Genomic DNA, 23667 nt, shown 5'->3' on the forward strand with positions numbered 1-23667 from the left:
TACGTGTTAATCAATTTCTTTTGTTTGAATTTTCCGACTTTGGCATAACACAGAGATTCAGCTTTTAGCCATTTCTGGGTTTATTGCACTTGAGCAATTTTAAGTAGCTGCCACATATTTCTGAAGCTCATTTGGTAACAGTTTTAGTGGAAATTTTTTAAGAACCCATTGCCATCTAAATATGCAGTAATTCACTAATGGAGAGATTTTCCACTGGCTCAGCCACGGGTGAAGGCACTTTGAAAATAGTAAATGTTCACTGGTTTCTATAATCACTAATGCATTTTCAATTCTCTCGATCTCTCTTGAGATATTAACTCTTATACGACAAAGATAGTGGTATTTTTCATAAAGCTGCCCTGTAATGCCATGCAACATTAACTTGCAATTTTTGGCAAATAAACTTGGTGAAGCATGTCCTGGTCAGCAGTAGAATTTTCTCAGTGTCTTGAAGTGATAACTCTAAATTTATTCCATTTGTGACTTTTGCTAAGTCTTATGGTGCTATTTGGTGGAATATCCACCCACTGATCACCCCAGTTCCTGGCATCCCACTATTACAGATATTTATACAGTTTTCCCAATCTTTGGGCTGAAATTTCAGTCACTAAAGGAAATTTCCCATTGTAATCACTCACGGTCGAAGTTTGTATGTGTAATGCAACTGAAATTTCTGTCCCTTGTAGCTTGCTTACTTCATTTTTCCTGTTTTTTTTATTGCTCACTCGCTGCTTTCTTTCTTAACTTCTCTATCTGAATTCTCAATCTTCTGCCTAGCTCACTGGTTAGCTTCTTTGTCTTGCTTGTTCGTTCCCTCTCTCGATCGCTGGCCTAGTTCTTTCTCTTGGTCACTGGCTTCCACCCATCTCGTTCACCACCCCACCTGGCTTCTTTTTTTCCCCTACATGCCTCTTTTCTGAGTCTTTTTTGCGTCTCTGCTTTTCTCTTTCATTGATCTCCTCGTCCAATATTGCATCATTTGTTTTTTTAATACATATTGACATCTCCATCAAAGTGTATTACCACCCAACTACTTTAACCTCTATAGCTTCATACCTCTATATTAGAAAAACACCATAATTTAAAATATATTGTGTTTTTATTTCCTTTAAAGTCAGAGGATTCTGTATTGGAGTATGTAAGTGTGTTAATGTTTCTCGGATTGCAAGCTCTCAACATTTATTATGCCAGCCCACTCACAGAATGATTTATTTTTACAACCTTTAGCCCCCCCCCCACCTCGTACCAACAACCAATATGATATCATTCTCTGCACATGCCCTTGTCAATGTTATTTTCAACTCTCCTCCTCCATTCTGCAGTCATTGCCTATCTGTGGTCCTCCAGGAAACAGACTTTGCATTTGGAATGATGCCAAGTAGTACTTTTCATTGTGAATGAATTCAAACAAAAGTCCACACTCTATCTGGCAAGTCACTACATTCCTTTGGCTTGATAATGATAAATTCAATGATAAATTCAAACAACCAGCATTTCTCTCCTGTCCTGCTTATTTATTCAGTTCAATTCATTGGTATTCTATATTTACATCAGCAATTTATGCAAGAGCGAAATTACTTTCTTCATCAGAAATATTTTTTAGCTGGTAAAATATTTACTCAAGCTCCAGGTAGAAAATATGAACTGGTTTGCTGACATGTTGAATGCCATTATGCAGCATAATGAAACAGCAGCTTATTTGAAGATTTAAAAATACCTTTTAAGAAGTTGAATTACATCATAGTTGTGTGACCACCGTTCCGGTTGTGAAAGACAATGGCATTTGAAATGCTCCACGATGCACAAACATTTCACCAGCCAAAAAATATGAAATGTGAAGTAACACAGGCAGTAAATCTTTAAGGTCTTTTTTTGTATTTGTGCTGCTGCTATAAGAAATCTGGAGCTGAAGTTGTAGCTGGCATTATGGGGAAATAAATGATCCTAAATATTGGACTTTTATAGGACATTGCTAGTTGGATACAAGCAACATTCAGGATCCTTTGTTGTATCTCTCACCTGGATATCAGTTCTGCTTATTTTATCAACTTTGCCTCTGCAAAATGAAATGAGTAAATTACTACATGAGAAAAGAAATGAGTAAAGACTCTGGTTTAGCTGTCCTCAGCCGGTGGGGGGGGGCAGTAGGTGTGCTGCATTTCACCTCAGGTGAAAGAGGGAAGATCAGTTGGAATTCTTGCTGCTAAACATTATCCAACGATTCATGGTGATCGATTCATGCGGGTATCACGTGTAGATAAGATCAGGCTTGGCAGCTAATACTACTACACGTGAATAATTGGCTCTGGGGAAAGTGACAAGCACCTGTGAAACTCAAGACAAAGGAACAAAGTTAATCATCTATAGGAAAGGAGTGGACACAATTGGCAAGGGAGGTATCAAGAGTGAGATTCAGGTATATCCAATACAATTTGCAAATGGACATTTATCCACAGCACCTGCTCTCTGGACTCCATTCATAGGGCTCTCTGATTCCTTCCCTTTTTCAAGGTATGCCTCAAAACGGATCTCTTTGACTGTGCTTTCAGTCATCTTTCCTTTCCCACCCCTCATAACATATCCTCAGCACCAGAGACCGTCCAGAATATCAAGCTCTTTGGGACGTCCCCCTGACATGAAAAGCATAAGTGTAAATAAAATTGTATTGTATAGCATTAGCAAAATGATCACAGGGGAATCCTTTGCTGCCTTAGTTCCCCTCGACTCAGCATGTAATGTGGCCTCATTCTAATGTGGCTTCATTCTACTGTATTTTAATGTTAGTCGTGACCCGGGCCAATAGAAAAGTGCAGACATATTTGCAATTAAGTTGAAAGTAAGAGTAGAGATCAGAACATTGTTTCTACTTATAGAGTACTGGATATGTAAAATAGACCTGGGTTTTAAGGGGAATGCTTCCACAAAGACTATTTAAAAAGTATTGTGTGAGCCATCTTGGTCAGGTGATCTGACTCACCACTCTGGCATATCAGAGGCCTATTATGTTGTAGAAAAATGAATCTCATCACTATGTTTATTTTATTATAAATCTGTCTTTGCTTGTGGCAGATGGACATAAGGTAAGAAGTCTTCAAAAAGATTATTACTTGCAAAAATATATTCTTAGTGGAGTATCACTTTGGACTTGGCATTGTCAGCACAGTTTGAGTTAACTTGAAATCACAGATTCCTGTGTTTGGATGGGAACTTGATGTAATACTGACTTTAGAAATAATTATCCTTGCATTTGATATAGCGCCTTATCATGTTGTTAAGACGTCTCAAAGTGCTTCACAGAATATACTGTAGAGTGAATTGACTGTATATTTTGTGGGCGAAATGCGGCAGTCAATTGTGCACAGCAGCGTCCTGTAGATTGAGTTACACATTATTATTTATTTTTTGATGGGATTATTACCCCCAGAAAGCAACCTGCCAATCAACTTTAACAAGCAGGTCCCAATTTACTGCTAGGTAAACAGAGGCGTGTGGAGTGAGAAAATTTACCTAAGGTTTCTCCCTGCCCATGAATCAAACCCAGGTCCTCTTGCTTGCGAGGCAAATGCTCTAACCAATACTCCAAAGGACTCCTATCTGTGTTTCCATGAAAGCAATAAAAAATGGTCTCTTGAGACATTTTACATTTCCTCTTAAAGTTAATGTATCCTCATTCCAATTTTTGAATTAAATATCTACAATGAAAATGTGATACCTTATAAAAGAAATAGTTGCAAAATAGCTCCCCAGAGTCACAATTGCTTTGCTTCTATCTAAAAATGTGTTTGTAAGTGCCATGGTTTAATTTTATTGATGAGAGGTTTAGGAGCTTGTGTTGAATGTTTCCTCAAGGACTTTACAGGCTCACTAAACTGCACCTTATATTTACTCTTTACAAAGCATTAAACTCAATAAATTAGCTTCTAATTAAATTTAAAGGTATCTTTTGATGTTGAGCAACTGCAGCGTCAAAAGCATTTATTTTTATTGCGCATCAAAAATCAGTAGCTGTATTGCTGAAGCAAGGGTACGAACAGGAACTGGTAAATTGTTCAGAATTTCCTGCAGCAGAAAATTATCATAAAGGAAAATTCCTTACTTTGATAATTGTGACTTTTTCTTTAACCTTTATTTTGAGTAGCCTCTCCGAGATTATGCTAGTTTTTCTGGATGTTGCTTATCTTTTTGAGGCGACCAAAATGAACACTGACACGCCTTCCATGCTACATTAATCTGTTGTGTATGCCAGATGGTCTCAGGTGGTGATCAGTTAATGCAAAGCTATTTTCAGTAAAGATTGAAATGAGCAGTTTTTTTTAAGTGTGGGGCTTACTGGGAACATAGCTAACACTGCCCTTTTCACTCACTAAAAAACAAAACAATAGCCTTGTTAAGAAACTATGAGTTGGATTTGAATGATATTGATAGTTTCAGGATTTTACTCCAAACAATCCCAGGTAAGGTTTAGCTGCCTTTTAATAATATAACTTGAGAATGAAAAATTTAGGAACAATTTTAGATAGAATGAACAAATGAATCAAGAAAGCTAAAAATAAGTATTGGATACTGAGAGTATTGTGTACAAGTCACAGAAGGAAGCCATTTAGTCCATCGAACCTGTGCTGGTGCTAGCTCCTCTGCTGGCGCTATCTACTCTAATCCTAATTCCGTTTTTTCCCTGTTCCCTTTAATACTGTTCCTCTTCAAGTGTAAGTTTAATTGTTATGGTGTTATATTATTAGATAATTGTTTTGGAAGGACAAGTTTGCAGGGCAATGGAGAGAAAGCAGGGGAGTGGGATTGATTTGAATATCTCTTTTCAAAGAGCCGGCTCAGACATGATGGACCGAATGGCCTCCTTCTGTGCTGTATTATTCTATGATTATATGATTTGTTATTTTCTTTAATAATAATTATATTATTATTTTCTTTAATCATTATAATGTGTTACAAACTGTTAGCTCTGTGAAATTCTTTTTTTCCCTATCCCTAATTTTGTTTTTGCTGCAAATCCCTGCTCGAAATAACTGCTTGCTGGATTTCAGGTGTCAAAAGAGTCATTTTATAATGTGCCTATAGCGTGCCTAAAAGAGAATGGATTGATTCCTGTATGAATGCCTTTTAAATGGTAAACCCACAATTGTGGATGCTTCACAAGGTACTTCGGGCAGTTTTCCAATGCAGCTGTTGGTCTTTCATTAACATTTCAAACACTTTGAAGCTTATTTTGTTGGGATGTTAAATTCTGATCGTGCTTAGAAATACCAGTCTATTTCAACTCTGAGAAGGTTTTGCAGAAGCTTAGTTTTACGGAATTAATTTGACGAGCATTTTTGCTTGTTTTGCCTCTTTTCAAAATCAGAATTCTGTTACCAATTTGTTTAAATACCAAATTTGTCCATGATTTAATTACTAACAAGGTCATTGGTGTGAAGTACTGAAGGAGTAAGAACTGAAGGAGATCTAATGAGCAATAGATGTGAGAAGAGAACACATCTATTCTATGGCCCATAGCTATTCTTTACATTTACAATGACCTTGTGTTAGATCTCCAAACACAGACTCCAGTTCCAGAAACTCCATATTCCTACAACTCCACTGTAAGGTCTTTAACAAGTGATTTTCTCCCTTACCAGGCTTATGTCACCATTTTCTTATCCATTTCACATTTTCATTCTGCTTTCACGATTTTTAGCAGCGTTATCTCTATCAATTAACCGTCTGCTATAAATACGAACTGATTTGAATTGTTCTAATCACACTATTCTCATAAGCTTTCCCCAAGATGCTAGTTTACATCTAGTAAAATCAATGGAGAAACCTGATCTGGCAGTGCACCAGAAAAGTGAGAAGAATTTATACCGTTCTTGGCGTAAATGGCCATTTGTGTCAGGGGAGCTCAGGAATAGACTGGTGTGTTGTATTCAGTTTTACATTATCGAAGAGACTATGCACTTAAAATTGGGGCTTAATTTTTATTCAGGAATGTTTATAGGTAGAAAAATAAAAAAACTGCTGAACTATACAGAATATTAAGCATCTGTTGTGTTAGAGAATGCACATTAGACATCAGTATTACCCTCTTCTTCATTCTCCATGTGTTCCACACGTGTTCGGATTAGTTGATCTGGACCAAGATCCCTTAAACCTTCTGAGCTCAAGGCCCCCATAAGATTAGGTCTGACTGAGGCCCCCCCAACTCGGGCTTCATTGATGGGCAGCAAGGCATGGCCGCTGGGAAAGCACTAGCCCTCAGCTCTGGCCAGATTGTCACTGTTCCGCAGGCATTCCCTGGAATTGTGTTGCCTGATGGAGTACTTGGACGAACTGTATTGCAAGTTACTGTGAGCCTGGCTTTGGGCGAGATGTGGTCGTCAGTATTCTTGGGTAGATCAGAGCTCAGCGAGTTCTGTCTTCTCTGGGGGTACTCATCGGGAGCTTATCAAAAGGTCCAGCTCTGTCCTCTATAGAATGTCCTCCTAGCTTAGTGATTAGAGCACTTAAGAGTCCTGTAGCTCTGTGGTTAGAGGACTCGCCTTGCAAGTGGGAGGCTATGGGTTCAATTCCCGGCAGGGCGATACATTGGGCAAATTTCCTTACTCCACACGCCTCTGTTTATCTAGCAATAAGTAGGAACACGGTTGTTAGTTAATTGTAAGATTTGCTTTTCCCTTTAAAATAAATAAATAAATAAATGATTTGGTCACTCAATCCACGACCGTTTGTGGAACACTGCTGTGCGCAATTGGCTGTCGCCTTTCACCCCCAAATATACAGTCAATTCACTTTACAGAATATTCTGTGAAGCACTTTGAGACGTCTCGAAGATGTGATAAGGCGCTATATCAAACACAAGGATTATTATTATTAATGTAGAATGATCTCCTGTGCCTGGTGCCTCGGGCACTCCATGTTGTCTATCACTAATTCAACCCTACAAAAACGCTGCCCTGAAATACCTTGCACTGATTCATGGAAACTCACCTTTCTCATCCACACCTCAGGCTTCCGTAGTCTACTTGGCTTCCGTAATCCTTACAATTCCGGCCGCTGCCAGTGCGTCTCTGCTCTCCTGAAACCATCTCACAGCCACGGCCACGCTGAACCGAGTTTGGGAACCAATGACCTAGACTGATAGTGCTTTCCAAAGAAGTGTCTCTCCTTTAAGAAATTTATTTTCCCACTATGTCGTACTTATGTGATACTCCAACTGTGTTGTATGTAAAATGAGGCTTTTCAACAGGTTGTTTTCTCTTCTTCCCCTACCCTCTTCCACATAAACCTGGATAGACCACAGCCTGGATTTGTATGGTGCCTTTCATGTGGAGTAACATCTTTATTTGTACTTTACAAGGCATTACTGGGCTCCAAGAAGGGAAGAAGGTAACAGACACAGTTAAAGTTTTTAGGTGGCTTTTGAAGGCTGATAGAGAAGGGTGCAGGATAGAGGAGTTAGAGAAGAAAGTTCCAGAGTGGGGCTTAATAGCTAAAGGCTCATCATCAGTGGTGGAGAGGAGAGATCGCTAACATGAAGGAAGTCTGAGTTTGCCGAGCAGAAGGGGTGGGTAGGAAAGGTTAGAGAAGATCAGAGATAGGCAGGTACAATGGTGTGGAGTAATTTTGTGAGGATCTTGAAATTGATCCCTGGGATTGAGAGGAGCTTGGCAAGGTCTGGGTGATGGGCACGTGACATTTCGTGCATATAAACGTACAGATTAGGGCGTTTTGGATGAGCTGGAATTTGTGGATGAGTGGAGCCGGGAAGGGGTGAACAGGACATTTGAAAAGTCAAGTCTGAAGACGACTGGGATTTTGTCCCAATGAGGATTTTGTCTGCACCGGCTATGAGTTAAGGACATAGGCAGGTGATATAACAAATGTTAGTTAGCATATTAATTAGCAAAGCAAAAAAAAAGTCTTAGTTGTGGACCAAATGTGAGGGAGGAATAAACAAACACCAAGGCTATATATTGGTTCAGTGAGTTGGCGAGAGAGAGAGGCCAAGAAGATTGAGGGAGTCAGAGCCAGACGCGAGGAAGTGTTGGGTGCCGAAGTGGGTGCCCTTATTGGCCTTCAAGAGAGAAATAGCTAAATACCTTGAAAAGAGTCAGCTACAGGGATATGGGGAAACGACAGGTAAATGGGATTGAAAAGATTGCTCTCGAGTAGCCAGCACAGACGATGGACCGAATTGGACTCCTTCTGTGCCATAAATTTCGGTAATTCTGTGGCTTTTGCCTTGTATATCATTCAGTTTGTGTGTCTGGCTTGTTTGAAAATTTCTTATCCTAAGGGATGAACCAGCATTCACTGCATTAAATGGAACCAAGCCTTCACAATAATCGACAAATAATAAGACCAAGAAATCTCTGCAATAAAATAATTTCTGCAGATGTTAGAATAATATACAGACACACACACAGAGTATAGTAACATCATTGCTGCCCAGCGAGTCCATCTCTTCACAGTTTGAAAAGCTGAACCACAAATAACATCAAAGGCACAACCCTCACTGAGCACGTGGGAGTCCAATTATATATCACCAGGAGAGAACTTTTAGACCGTCATGATCGTCAGATCAAACACTCGCGTGCTGACCGCTACAGACCAATTGAACTATTCAATATCAAAGTATGACAAAACATTAAAATGGCAACACTATGGGTGTTATGGGTGTATTTAGAGATGGAACAAAATATCAAGTTAATAAGACTTCTAAGAAGAGCTACTTATATAATCTTTATTTGCAGGTTTAGCAGTTGCATTTCAGTTCCTTTCAAAACATAAGGCATTTATTCAGGCTGAAGTTTTATTTGTCCTTGGCAAGAATCAAAAGTGGGTAAATATAGATTTGCCCAAGCGTCTACTCAAATGCAATTGACATTGTATCAAATACATTTGGTGATGTTTTCATACCAACTGGCATCCCGGGCACTCAGCAACCCACACAGCCTCTGTTGTGTGTAGTGAATGCTCTTTACCATAAGCAGAGAATTGCAACAGGGAACAGATGTTGGTTGGTAAATAGATAACCAGGGAGTCTAAGGTCAGGAATATCACTGGAAAAGTTAAGGATGTGGTTAGAAGAAATGCTCTCACACAGATTGTTAGAACGTGTGGAATACTTTGCCACAAATGACTATTGTGATTGAAAAATATGTTTTAGACTTTCATTAATAGCAGTTTTTTATGCATAAATCAGTGGAAGGAAGCAAGTCTCAAGACTGGATTCTTTTCATAATTCATTGTATCTGATTATTTTTCTAATTTCTCTCTCTACATCCACTGCCCAGTCTTATCATGCAGGGGGTCAATTCCATGTGTGCGAGTTGCCAGTCAGTACCCTATCTGTGTTCGTCTGTGAGCCTTGGTAGTGAGTATTACTAGGCCACTTGACTGTAGAGGGTGTCACAGCTAACCTGACCTTTCCTTACCTAGCTGCCCCACACATTCACTATCTGTAGATAGGAGGAATCAGAACCAGTATTCACAGCTGCCTTTACCCTCTAAACCAGTGGTGGTCAACCCATGGCTTGCGGGCCATAAGTGGCCCTCGAGGCCATCCAGAGGTAGCCCGTTGAACATTCACTCTTGTCTAGGTGAGTCTGTTTTAAATCAGTGTCTTGTTTCCAGATTTTTTTTTCTTGATTCAATATTTCTTGATGTATGGCAGAAACTGAGAAATATTCAAGAATTATTTTGTTGGCCGACCAAAAGTGTTTGCTCGAAATTGCTCGAAACCCCGGGAAGGCCGGGACCAATTATTGTCCCAATTCAGTCTCAGCTGAAACCAGCAAATTCAGCACAGACAAGGATTGGATCCAATGGGGCTACCGCGAGACTGGACATTAATGCACCATCTTCATGACTTGAAGAGGCGAGTCGAAGGGACTCCAGGATGGAGACCCATAGGGTGGGGTAGATACGCTGAAATCCCAACCACCAGTTGTGGGGCAGGGTACGTGAAACAGGCTGGTGCCCCCTGAGTGGAGGGAAAGATGGGTTGGTAAGGTTTGAGGAAGTTGCAGAAATAGGGTGGTGCAAGACCATAGAGGGATATAAAAGTTAGGACAAGGATCTTGGACTCGTTTAATCTTGACTTTATAACGGAGGTTCTTTGTCGGCAATCTGCTGACCTACTCATGTGATCGGTAACTTCCACAATGCAGAAAATCTTGAGTGAATTCACCCCATTATAAGGTGAGTTATGGATTTATGGACCCCAACAACCACGTTCTAGCTGGGTTCTGCTCTACTATTCTAAAGTGGTAGTCAATTAGTTCCAAATTATCTTGCTTTTAATCTACTGCGTACCACATAAAAAATAAAGAACATCCTTTCATGAATGTTTCACACCCCTAGTAATTGTTTGTCTGCAGCTGGTAATTTTATAGCACTTGAATCCCAATGCGAAGCAATGTCTAAACAGTGGACCTGGGAAAATTATTTGTGAGTATTGAAGTTGCTTAAAACCAGTAGTGTGTGTTGCAACATAATCTTGTGAGTTTTTTTAATGATTGTCTTGTAATATTTTTCCAGAGGTTTATTGTACTACTTACCTGCCGTTATCTTGGTTAAAAGAAAAATTCTCATTAAGTGGATTTGTTGCTTTGCTTCATATATTTTCAGTATGCCTTATGCTGGAAGGAAATTGGAAGTCCAAAGCGTGTCTGACCAGTGAATAGTAAACACACATACCAAGAGCAAGTATTCAGAGCACCTTGCACCACAGCAAGATAACCTAAGCAGAGCATTGCTCGAATACATTAATAGTACCACCGCATAGTAGCAATGCAGAATCACCAGATAATTATGATTTAAAGAGCAGGCTCTCACTCGGACTGAAATCCTCATTGGAAATCTAGTTAACACTGCAAAAGTCACTGTATGTCAGAATCTGTGTGTTGTGATAGTTAAACTGGGCTCCTTGGGAAGTGTTCCTCTTCATTTGGCTCAGCAGTTTCAGCCAGCAGTTCTCTGTGTTTCAACAACATTCTGCTAGGAACCATCACTGTAACACATCCAAGATTTTGTTAAATGTGTCTTCCTCCAATTGACTCTACGCCCCCTTCTCCACAGCGATACTATCACATTGGAAGCTGTTGTTTAAAAACGTTTAGCTTGAGAGGTTTCTGGCTTCTTATGACACATTTTAAGCTGTGATGATTACAGGCAGGGATAATATTTTGTGCGTGAAATGCACAACCGTTTATGATGATTGGTCACTTGGTTTAACCTATTTGCAGGAATAAAATGAGATTGTTCTTTATCCATCTTCCTGCTTTACATCGCTGGAATTAATAGATATTGCTTCTGGCAATGTAGTGATTGTCTTATCTTCACCATTTTTCCAGAGAATAGGATGAACTCCTCGCCAGTAGCTAACACTGATTAGGTTTTCAATGTTAAGACGGAGTACAGTTCCTTTGAGTTATAATAAAAAGCTTAATGATTGGATCCCATTTTTAAAAAAATAAACTTGTTTTTAAAGTCTGAAAGTTCATTTAAATATAGCTGACCACAAGTATTAGCATCCTTGGTTTGTCCTCCCGACATGAAAGGCATTATATAAAAGTAATTTTGTTGTTGTGGTTCATTCCCTTTTCAGTGGGAACAGGGCTCAAATCTACAACCCAAAAGGCTGGGCTATGTCAGCTGCTGCATTTGCTTACAAAAATATATGGCCACTTGAGATGTTCTGATGTGAAAAGTTTCTACTACATCAATGTAAGGATTTGATAGATATTTAAACTATATTTTGTATTGATACCGTATGGAATTCGCATTAGATGTATGGTGTCAATGCAGGACGAGGCATTGTTGACTATGGGTGCCATCTGTTGGTGAAATGTTGCCATATCTTTAAATTGTGTTCTTGAATCAGGATTTCAGAGGATGAAAATGTGTTGGAATGGTACTTTGTGGTATTTTACTTTGAATGAATTAAACATGAGTGAAACCTACTTTTAAAAGGAGTTTCTTCTATAATTTAAAAAGTGCTGAAAGCAGATGCCCTTTAATACGGATGTTTTTTCTACAGAAGATGTTTGAAGCACCATATTCAATAAGGATATTTTCTGTTTTGCCCTAAGAAAGATTCCTGCTGAATTTTGATAAGCAGTCCCAAATTGTTACAAACTTCTTCTTTATAGTGCAGATTCAGTAATAATGCAGTTGCAACATGAACACAATTCGCTCTGAATGCTTTTGGTTCACTTGTTTGCTTTTTGCCCACTGACTGGCTCTTACACTAAAATGACTAACTGGCTTTTTATGAGGTTGGAATTATGTTATTTTTCCATCTTGTGTACACCTATAAAGGGCTGCAGGTGAGGAAGAGAGCAGAAAATTGCAGAGGGGCAAAGATGATAATATGCATTTGATATAGCGCTTTTCACATTTCTCAACATCTCAAAGCGCTTCACAGAATAGACTGTAAAGTGAATTGATTGTATATTTGTGGGTGAAACGCAGCAGCCAATTGCGCACAGCAGTGTCCCACAAACAGTCATGGTTTGAAATGATCAATTTATTATTGTTTTGTTTTTTGGAGGTATTATTATTAGGCGATAATTAGGCGATTATTAGGCTAATTATTATAATTAGGTGATTATAAATGAAGTGAGTGGATGGAACCATGGCAGATAGAGTTCAAATTATCTCAATATTTTGTGTAAAGTGTGAGATTGTTCACTTTGTCTATAGATTACAATACAAAATTACATTTGAACTGCGCCTTAAGACTGATATATTTTAAACGGGCAAGAACTTGGAGGGTAGATAAACAGAGGGATTTAGCAATCCAAGATTTTTTTAAAAGCTACCTCTCTGATATAGAAAGCAATCAATAGAGCTAATGAGATGCTGAGCATTTTAACAAGAGGGCTGGAATAGAGAAGCAAGTAAGTGCTGCTGCAGTTGTATGAGAGTGCCGGTCAGACTTCACTTAGAGATTTGTGTTCACTTGTGCGTGTCCAACCACAGCAATGATTTTACTCTCCTCAGAAGACATCCAGTGTCGATTCATTCGGTTATTAGCTGGTTTAGCTATGATTGAGCGACTGGATAGACTTGGATTATATTGCTTAGATTTTAGGAATTTAAGAGGTGATCTGACTCAAGTGTTTGAAATAATGAAGATAATTGACGTGATTAATAATGGATAACTCTTCCCTCTGGTAGAAAGATCCAAAAACAAGGGGATGTAATCTTAAAAATGACAGCTAAATTAGCTAGAAGTGAGATCAGAAAACATTTAATCACAAACAGGATTATATTATAAATATGGAATGAAATCCTCAGAAAGCCATTGATGTTCCAAATCTCTGAAACTCTTTGCTCTGAGTTGTCCGCTCTTTGCCTGTCTTAAATCACACCTGAAGACTTTCCTCTTCAACCATGCCTTCGGTTACCTCCCCTCTCTTGTCCAACTCAGCATCAAGCCACACCAACGGTGGTTAAGTGCAATGACACTACCTGCATGAAGAGCACTATATAAATGCAAGTTGTTGTTGATTTAGAGTCAATTCGGATGCTTAAACCAGAGGGAGAGCAGTCCTTGGGAAGGAAGGTTATTTTCTCCAATATGGAGAAAGGGGAAGTAAAGGAAGAATTGCCGTGATCTAATAAAATGTCAAAGCAGGATTGATAGATTGAATGTTTTCCTCCTGTTACCACCCTACCACCCTGTTTGCTCCCTCCTCTCAGTGGGCTCCGGCCTGCTTTACGTCCTCCGCCTTGCTTGCCCCACTGTCGACGGGCGGGCCTTCCACCACTCTGCACCCACCCTCTGGAACTCCATCCCTCCGTCTCGCCCCCTTCCTCGCCACCTTCAAGATCCACCTCAAGACCCTCCTCTTCGACCGAGCTTTCAATCTCCCTGCTTCCCCCTCTGCCCTCCCTCCTCCCCCACCCCGACCCTCAGCTCGGGTCCGTAACTCTGTCTATCCAGTGCCTTGGGACGTCCTCCTGACGTGAAAGGCACTGCACAAATATAATTTTGTTGTTGTTGTTACTATGTTCCTGTCCCCCCACAAGCAGGAAGAGTCTTGATTCTCATGCACTCCACCACTTTGCCACGACTGCTAATCACAGTGTGATGTGCTTCATGCTGTGTGATGTAACCAGTTAACACTGGTGAGTGGTATGGTTACATTTCAAGACATGATCAGGACATGGTTTAAAATTTGTTCCTGTGATTTGTTCAATCTATTGAAGAATGTGGGGAGAAACAGCTGAAATGTAACTCAATAGGAAAGGCATGAAACAGCCCTGTATGGTCCATTTTTTAATGCAATTTGCATAAAATCATAGAATGTTACAGCAAAGAATGAAGCCATTCGGCCCATCATGCTTGTGCCGGCTCATTGAAAGAACTATCCAATTAGTTTCCAATTACTATCCAGCTCTTTACACTCTTTAGTGCAGATGGTGCAAGTTGCATTTGATGTGTTTTCCCTTTCCTTCCTGTCCTCTACATGAACATCAATTTACTCTCTTAAAACCAAAGACAAATTTTGCTAATTAATTTCAAACACAATTTCGACTATACCACCGACAAGTTATCACATGTTGTTGATTGCAATGCAAAAACTGTTAATATAGAAAAATATATTTTACAGTAATTCAGAGTCTCTAATGGTATAGCCATTTCAGTATGTTATGGTCCGAGCTCTCTAGTGCTTTATCTTCATTGGTCGACAGTAACAACTTAATCGTGCTTGCTGAAATCTCATAGAAACCTCTGATGTTTTCTCAGAAGAGTCATGTAAACTTAATTTGAATTAAACTTAATTAGAATGCCATTAAGGTGCATCTCAATCCACGACGATTTGTGGGACACTGCTGTGCACAATTGGCTGCCGCGTTTCGCCCACAGAATATAAAGTCAATTTACTTTACAGTATGTTCTGTGAAGCTCATTGAGACGTCTCGAAGACATGATCAGGCACTATATCAAATGCAAGGATTATTAGTATCTCCTACTGAGTAGGAAAGTTACTTTTGCTCTATTATTCCAATTTTAAAAAATCCCTTGATGCAGGCTATTGAAATTGGACCTCCAATTAGTATCCACCTCTTTAGACTCTTTAGGTGGCTTACTCATTCTGCCACCTGCTGTGAAGTTGTACAGACCTCCTGGATTCCTGGAGCTTTCTCACAGCAGGAGCAAATGCTCTATTTATTGCTGTATCTAGCAATTGAACAAGTCTGGTTGGGCTCCAGTGTTGGAGCTTATCTTTTTCATAGCAGTAATGCAGTTGTTCACAAGAGAACACTGGGGTTAGATATCCACCCTGTAATGATTCCAGACATTCTTCACCAACTCTAACACCTATCATTAAATATTTTGCATGCACTTGACCATGACATTCAAAGGAACTATTTCATGAATTATAGCCTTAGATCAAAACCTGCCATCAGTTGTCACTTTAACAAATCCAGTATGTGAATGTTGTGTGTTGGATCCCAAAGTAGCCCAGCAGTGTCAGAGGTACCATTGTTCATATGAGATTTTAAACTGAGGTCCCACGTGTGCCTGTTCAGGTGGATATTGAAGAACCATGGAACTATTTGAAAAGAGAAGGGTGTTTCTCCTAGCCAACAACCCCCGGATAAAATTGGTTATTCACTTCATGACTGTTTGTTGATTGCCTGCCTCCTTCATGTACAAATAAGAAGTCATTACAGTTTACTGTAAAATTATGAGAATCTCTTTCAAATGTTTCATCAAGTGAGAACCATTATATCTCAAGCAATGATTAATATCTTTTTTATGTTATATATTCCTTCCTACATTCAGCACTTTGATTTTATCCGTTTAGAATTCCTGTTGGTGGCCTGTAGGGTAATCTCTTTTCACTGAAGGCCATGATTTTGGATGGTTAGCTGCTCACTGTTCAGCCACCATTCAGTTCTCATATTAGAGTCCTAGAAGCAATGTTCTCTGTCTTCTGATTGTTTATCTTACTCCACCCCGATAATGTATTTAATTTCATGTGCAGTTTGATTTTTCTCCCCCTCAGTGGTTCGGGTAGTATGCTACAGAGATCACTATTGACACCACTATTATTATAATTGTTGTGAATGATTTGTAGCCTGATATTTGTCAAAGATGTCTCCATTTGCAGATGTCACCAAATTGGGTGGAATAGCAGATGAGTTGCAATTTCAAAGGGATCTGCTATGAATAGCATTGGATAAGATTTGCAAACCAAAACTCTACATTATTTGGCAGTAATCCACAAATTATAATTAAAATGCAAATATAATTCTCTTGTCAGGCAATCCTGGTAAGCATGTTTTTCTTCAGCTTTAGGAAAGGTCCATCTTAGCTGTCTGTGAAAGGGCTTTTGAGAATTTGACTTATTTTGACTAAATAAAAAGGCATATATTTAAAGTAGAATTTAGTGTATATTTAATGGAGACATTTGAATATTTTGTATCCTTGCATAATTACTTACAAAATACAGTCACTGCACTTCACAGTAAAAGTCCTGTGAAACACTTTGAGAAATTTTGATGAAGTACTATTTCAAATGCAATGATTTTTATTTTATTATTATTTTGACAACACTTACCTTCCCACACTGAAATATGTTTACAGTGGACTTGGTCGGAACTGGCCTTGGGCATCAGGAGGTAGCAGTATCTTGGCTGAATTTGGTACCTTGCATCTTGAGTTTATGCATTTAAGTCGTCTCTCTGGAAATCCAGTATTTGCGGAAAAGGTAAGTCACGATATTGCCCATATTTATTTTTATATCTATTTTATAATAATAATTGATTACAGGAATATTAATAGTTTTATACCATTTTGAAAAACGTAAAACCTTTTCCATAAAACAGTTGGGAAAGATAGTAGATGTACACATATAAACACAGTTCCTTTTTCAATTCCATTCCCTGTGTCAAAAGTGTAGTTCCAACCACAATTTATATGATGTATACATTATATAATACCCATGTAGATGATCATAACTTCCCATTTAGGGCTTACTTTGGTGGCACAACCTAGTCTGTGAACTGAATTTAATGGATCATGTTCACTGCATATGGGTACATTGTTGGGAGTATCAAACCATTTGCACATCTATTTGGTTCTGAATCTAATACAGAAACATGGCTTTCAGTCAAAGAATAATACACAATAAAACAACAATCTGTTTCCAAAAGGTAAAATACTCCAGATGCTGGAGATCTGAAATAAAAGCAGAAGTCGCTGGGAACACTAAGCAGGTCAAGCAGCATCTATGGAGAGAGGAAAGTGATCTAACGTTTCAGATCAATGACCTTTCGTTCTTAAGAAAGATTACCGGCCAGAAACCTTAAATCACTTTCCTCTCTCCATAGATGCTGCTTGACTTGCTGAGTGTTCCCAGTGACAACAAGTTGCTTCCTTTCCTTTAGGCTTTGTTTGTGTTTGATGAATGGTATTTTTTCCATTCATTCCAAATTAGTTATATTTGTGTCATCCAATCATGAGTCAGATAAAACAAAGAAGCTATAAATAGAACAAAGAGATAATTTGGTAAAATCAAGTTAAATAAGTTTTGTCAATCAGAAACTTTGGTTTCTTGGTTTGATTTTCAAATTGAATTGGATTGTTTTTATCGTAAGAAGGCAAATATTTATTTTACTTAAAAATGCAATAATTTGGGCTGTTTTGACAGATGCAGAGCATTCGGAAAGTTTTGAATCGTCTGGATAAACCTCAAGGATTGTACCCAAACTACTTGAACCCTAACAGTGGTCAATGGGGTCAACGTAAGTTAGATTTTGGCAATGTTTCAATTCGATTCCAATTAAGAATATTCTTAACTTTTATTAAAAAATACTCTGATGCAAAGCTGAACTTCCTGATCATTTTTTTTTAAAAAACCAAGCAGAAATTGTGATTAAGATTAGTTCCATCTACAAAACAATTTCCTCATAGTTTATTCTAACAAAAGGGAAATTATTCCTCATTAAGTATTTATCCACAGACAAAGTTTATATTCAGTGACCAGAATTGTATGCACTTCAGGTGTGACCAGACCAGAATATTATATAGCTCAGTATGATGTCTAGTCCAATTTAACTAATTTTGCAATATAACAACAACAAAATTACATTTGTATACCGCAGTTCATGTCGGGTGGACGTCCCATTATAATCCTGTTTGCCTTATTTATTGCTGTCTTATGATATTTTGTTTTAGTAAGTGATGAGTCAACTAACACACATATATCTCTTTTCAGCTTTCCCCTTGGCAAGTTCTATCCCATCCAAGGAGTACACACTTCCCATTCTTAATTTTCTACATATACTACATTCCATTTATCTGTATTAAATTATATTTGACAGTTATCAGTCCATGTGCATACTCTATGAAGTTCAAGTTCCTGTTGTAATAGGCAATCTAAAACTGCTGTGGTTTTCCTCAGCCTTCCTGTTGATAGCCACATTTTGTCCACAAATATACAGTCAATTCACTTTACAGTATATTCTGTGAAGCGCTTTGAGATGTCTAGAAGAAGTGATAAGGCTCTATGTCAAATGCAAGGATTATTATTATCATTACACTGTTTGTTAGGGTCAGCACTTGAGTGAGCCCATGAGATTGTGTGTTACAGACTGTTTCCAGTTTTGTATACTGGACTCCTACAAAATTTAGGAAGCAGCTAGTAAACACTTGAAGAGCTACTGAAACTTGCCACATTGCACAATATTTATGTTTCAGTCCTACGCCTGACTAAACTCCATGTTTCCTCCTCATGGTGATGTGGTAAGCAGCTATGGGTAGGTATGGGTTGGTGCTGCATAAATTGCCTGCTGTGTTTGCCTACATAACAGCATTGGCTTAATTTCTAACTAATTTTATTCAGGAAAGAACTTTGAGGATTTTTTCTTTTAGTTGAAAGGCATTGTACAGATGTATACTGTATTTGAATGCGGTACATAGATTGCATTAGTGATCCATTACCAGTACTGAGGCATTCTGTCATCCCCAAACATTATTAATAAACTTTATTAAAAGAACACTTGGTTGATGTAAAGCCAACATACTGACTACTGCTGATATTAAAAATCATCAGTCTTTTTCTCTTATCGCCATTTCATTTTTGAGGCATTAGAATCTCTCTCATATTTCTTCAAATGACCATTTGTCTTGTGTCGTGTGAGCCTAGACAATGAACGTTGACAGGATATTTGAATAGAGTTTTTTGTGTGTGGGTGGGGGGGAGAATCTAAACCCAGCATTGATTCTGTTCTCAATCACTTCACACAGAAGTGTATTGATCAGGGGATAATAAAACAGAAGTGGACCTTAGCTGTATCTTTAACTTCCTAGCTTAGATGAGCTGACTAATTATAATACCCCTCATCAATCAACACCCTCATTGCAGAAGCAGTGATCAAATAACTGCACGGACAAGAGATTATCCCGATTTACTGGTTCAGTCGACCACCATAATCTTCATTTATCCCCTGAGCCACTTGGGAGACCCCTCTTGCTTGAGGCTGTTTTTTTCAGAATTCTCAATCCACTTGTTAACATTATAGGACTGAAGTACATGGTCTTAATTAGTTTCAAACAGCCACTTTTTTTCTCCTACTTAGTATACAAATTACAGACTCCTAAATCAAAACATCTTTCAGTTATTTACAGTTTCATGGCTGTATTTTCTATGGTTGCTAATTATCACTTGACGGACTTTTGATGAGCTTCCAGTCATTAATCCTTTTAGTACAATCACAAGTCATTCATGAATGGAGCAGCCTGGCTGTTGGCATCCACAAGAGTGGCTGTGAAGTAGAGCTAAATAAAGCAATCTCTGTGAAGTAAATAGTATATTAGTGGGAAAAAAATTGGATAGCTTGGACCGGTTACGTGAACAATGGTGAATGCGAAGGAGTTTGGCTGGTAGCTATAAATCAATCCAACTGCAACTTGAGTGTTTCTTAAACCTTGTCAGTCATATGAATCCACTTTTTCTCCTCAAATTCAGTTATCTTCTCCAATGAGGCTGAATGAGCTTGCTACTAAACCAATCTTTCTGAATAACCTCTGTTTTGACAGCATGAGGACTGAGGAAAAATTTGATTTGAAAAACTTAACTTTATGAACTTAGTGCAAAATAACATGGTTATTGTTGAATTGGGCGTATCAATAGTTTCTAATATTAACATGTTCCTCATGGAATAAAAACGTAGTCTGTAAAATAATTATTTAGTAGAATTGGTGAAAGTGCAGTAATGCCATGCATCAAGATAAAGACACACAGCAGCTTGTTCCTTGACATTAGCCTCTGCTGGTGTTCTTAATCTCGATTCATGTTCTAGTGCTGTACTGAGGTCCTGTCTCCCTTTTCTGGTAGACATTAAGAATCCCTGCATTTTTATGGTGCCTTATTTGTTAAAATGTTGGCAAGTACTTCAAAGTAATTATTGTGAACACAATAACCATTTTCTGTGCAGTGAGGTTCCACAAAGAAAATGTCCTGTTAATATGGAGGATTATTGGCCAGAACTCCGAGAGAAGCTCCCTTCTCTTATTGTCAAATATTGTCCCGGGATCTTTAAATTCTAGTCTGTCTGAACAGTCAGGTGGCACCTCATCAAAGGATGGTACCTCCAACAATGCAGCACTCCAGTGGTCCAAGGACTATAATTTTAAGTCCTGACATGAGGTTTGAACCTTCAATCCCAGAGGTGAAAGTGCTTACCAACTGAGCTGGTGGAGAAGGTAATCTGTTCTGGTACTTTTCTGCCACCAGATGTAAAATATCTCACCCGTGTGAGGTGGTCCAACAGAGAAATGCTCCACACACTGAATGAGTGGGTTTGACACCTGGCCAGCCCTGAGGTCTGGAGCAGTATCTGTTATAGCCCCTCTGGGAAATGAGTATTATTCTATTAGTGCTACAACTGGACTGCACCGGTTTGGGTGCTTGTGCATTCAAACAGCATTTGTTTCTTGCTTTACCCAAAACCGTTTCAAGTTTTCTATATTTTCTGGAATTGTGTCATTAAATTCCATCTGCACGAGATTGATTTTTAAATTTGGATTTTCATACACTTGAATAATCTCATGGGGAGGAAGTACTCGCCATTCCAGAGCATTCTGATCTTTTTTTTAAATTAAGTATCTCAAATACTTTGAAGTGTCGAACAGTGTTTGATTTATAATTGTATACCAGCAACTTAGTATGTTTTGTAGAATGGATGTTGTACTCCTAACACTATAATTAATTCTGGCTGTTTTTGAAGCTTTTGCCACACGAAAACAACAGCATGTATGTGTAATGCTCTCTTTTCCACAAGTATCACCTTTTATCCCTCATTGAGGAAGAACTCTAATTCGGTAAAGCTTTGCTGGCATGTTGCCCGTTTTTTTTGTGTGTGAATTCATTTAACATGGTTAATCTGACAACAGACTGACAGCGATTTGCTACAGAAATGTGCCTGTAGAATTTTGTCTCCTGTAATAAAGTACATAATAGCACAGGATATTATTGATGAGTGTCTCGGAAGATGAATGTGCAGTTAGTTGTTTCGATTGAAAATGTCAAAGGTTTTCATGGTAATTTGTTCTTGGAAAGCTAAAGGTCATAAAACACATCTAAGGACCTCCCTTCTCTCGTGCATTCAATTGCTAACATCTTAGAATCTGTGGCTCAGGTTGCCACCTATGCTTGCTAACTGGTAATGTATTGAGCAGCGTTAAAAAAAAATCTATTTCAGCAACACTATCTTCAGGGGGAGGGAATGGTAGTGGGGGGAGGGGGGGGGCCTTATTCCAATGTTTCTCATTTGGAGCACAGCTCTTCCCCACATGTCTTACCTCAGCCGAGAAGACATGTGGGGAAGAAGTGTGCTCAAGCCTGTGACAAAGATGCTCTAGAGTTGACTGCTGGGGAGGTGCACAACCATAGTTTAGAGGGACAAGATCTCCGTTTTCCTCTTTTGTCATGTGGGAATTGAGAATTCTCCATATGGGAAAAATCCTAGTTGCAAGCCTGTATCCTGATCCTTTGTTGCTCAGCGCGTCAAAGCTATGCTGGAACTATAAGAAGTTACAGCACAGCCCATTGTTGACTGTGCTGGTGCACTGAACGGAGCTGCTCATTTAATCCCATTTTCCTGCCCTTTTTCCCTCATCCTTTTACAGAACTAGAGAAATCATTGCCCTGCCTTCAGTGAATCAAAGTTCTTATCATGGTATTCCAAGACATTTTTAAACACTAAAATTTTTTTTTAAAAAATCAAGCGACTTGAAAAGACTTGATTGATACCTGAAGTAGGAGAGTCAGGTTTCTTCACCTAAATGCTTATAAGATGTGGGGGATTTCATCAATTCTCAGCTGGCTGCTGACATGGAAAGATCTGGGGGAGGAAATGGATTAACCCGTTTTTGATCTTGACAAGCCAATTTAAGGAGCACCACTGGCATCTGAGGAAGGCATTCATCCATTCCCACCGTTCCCTTTCCAAGCTCAGCGGTGAAGATGAAAGGCTAAAAAGGAGAGATAAGTGCACAATACATCTGTCATGATGTCAATGGGGCTTGCACATAATAGTCCATTATTGCAATTTGTGTTTTTTCACATCTTCCATTATGCTAATTATTACTATAATGGGGAACAATTTCTGCCACTAATGTAACACTGCCTTCTCTCACGACCTTCAAGACAGTGCTAGGTAGCTTGCGCGTGCGTCTGTGAATTTGCCTGGTCAGCGGTGTTTCAGACCAAACCACAGGAATTAACGGATATAATTGTGTTGCCTTCCATCCTCAACCCCTTCAAGTAAAAGCTTAAGAAATAGCATCATTGCTTTTTCTAATTGAAATTCTGCTATTCTTTCAAACTTATGCTGATGAAAAGTAGCCTGAAGTTAATAAAACATTCCAATCTGCCTCAAATCCTAAACCATGTAAACTGTATCTGTTATGGCAAAAAATATTTTTGTTAACAAAAGACATTGGTTTGAAGAAATGATTTTTATGTATTATTGTAATACATGTAATATTAGCAACTGAATAACTTTAGAAGGGAAAGAAGATTGAGGAGAAATATATCAGCAGATCAGGTGTATAAAAGAGCAAGATGATGTGAATGTAGCCAAGGCTATTGAACTTTTGAGTACGGAATAAGGTTGAGATTAACAAGCCTTGAGCAAGAACAGAAAGCACTCTTCCTCACCTCGCCCTATTCTGCATGTGCATATAGTGAATATATGGAACCGACACATAGATAAGCAATTAATTATTTCAAAACAAGACTGGATAACAAATGTATATTTTATATGGTGCCTTTCACAATGGGAGGATGTCCCAAGGCCCTGGACAGTTCAGGATTTGCACCTGAGCTGGGGACTCTTTAGCAACTATCTAGAACAAGATAAACATATTGAAGTGTTTGCTTGATTTCTTTTTGGATTGCCAAGTTTCTATGTAGAATGTTTGTTGATGGGATGAGTTGATTGTGGTAAGGTGCACAATAGAGGATATTATGTGTATATTGCTGAGTCTGAAATGCTGTACACTGTCCAGCGCCTTGGTACGTCCTCCCAACGTGAAAGGCGCTATACAAATGTAATCTTGTTGTTGTTGGTGGCGTGGACTTGTTGGATCAAATGGCATTTTGTCAATATGATTTCTCCTTCATTTAAGTTCTAAAGTTAAAG

The 23667-nt window shown here is 38.7% G+C and overlaps 1 protein-coding gene across 1 annotated transcript in view; it reads left to right on the plus strand.

Annotated features, from left to right (window-relative positions):
• The window catches only part of man1a1 (mannosidase, alpha, class 1A, member 1), a 217086-nt gene that overhangs the window by 182800 nt on the left and 10619 nt on the right, over positions 1-23667 (plus strand). The window contains exons 6-7 of the mRNA XM_007899660.2: positions 16604-16727; positions 17670-17763. Of these exons, the coding sequence (XP_007897851.1) occupies positions 16604-16727; positions 17670-17763 (218 nt within the window). The remainder of the gene's footprint in view (positions 1-16603; positions 16728-17669; positions 17764-23667) is intronic.

Source organism: Callorhinchus milii, unplaced genomic scaffold, assembly GCF_018977255.1.
Source record: "Callorhinchus milii isolate IMCB2004 unplaced genomic scaffold, IMCB_Cmil_1.0 Scaffold3, whole genome shotgun sequence".
Lineage (NCBI taxonomy): Eukaryota > Metazoa > Chordata > Chondrichthyes > Chimaeriformes > Callorhinchidae > Callorhinchus > Callorhinchus milii.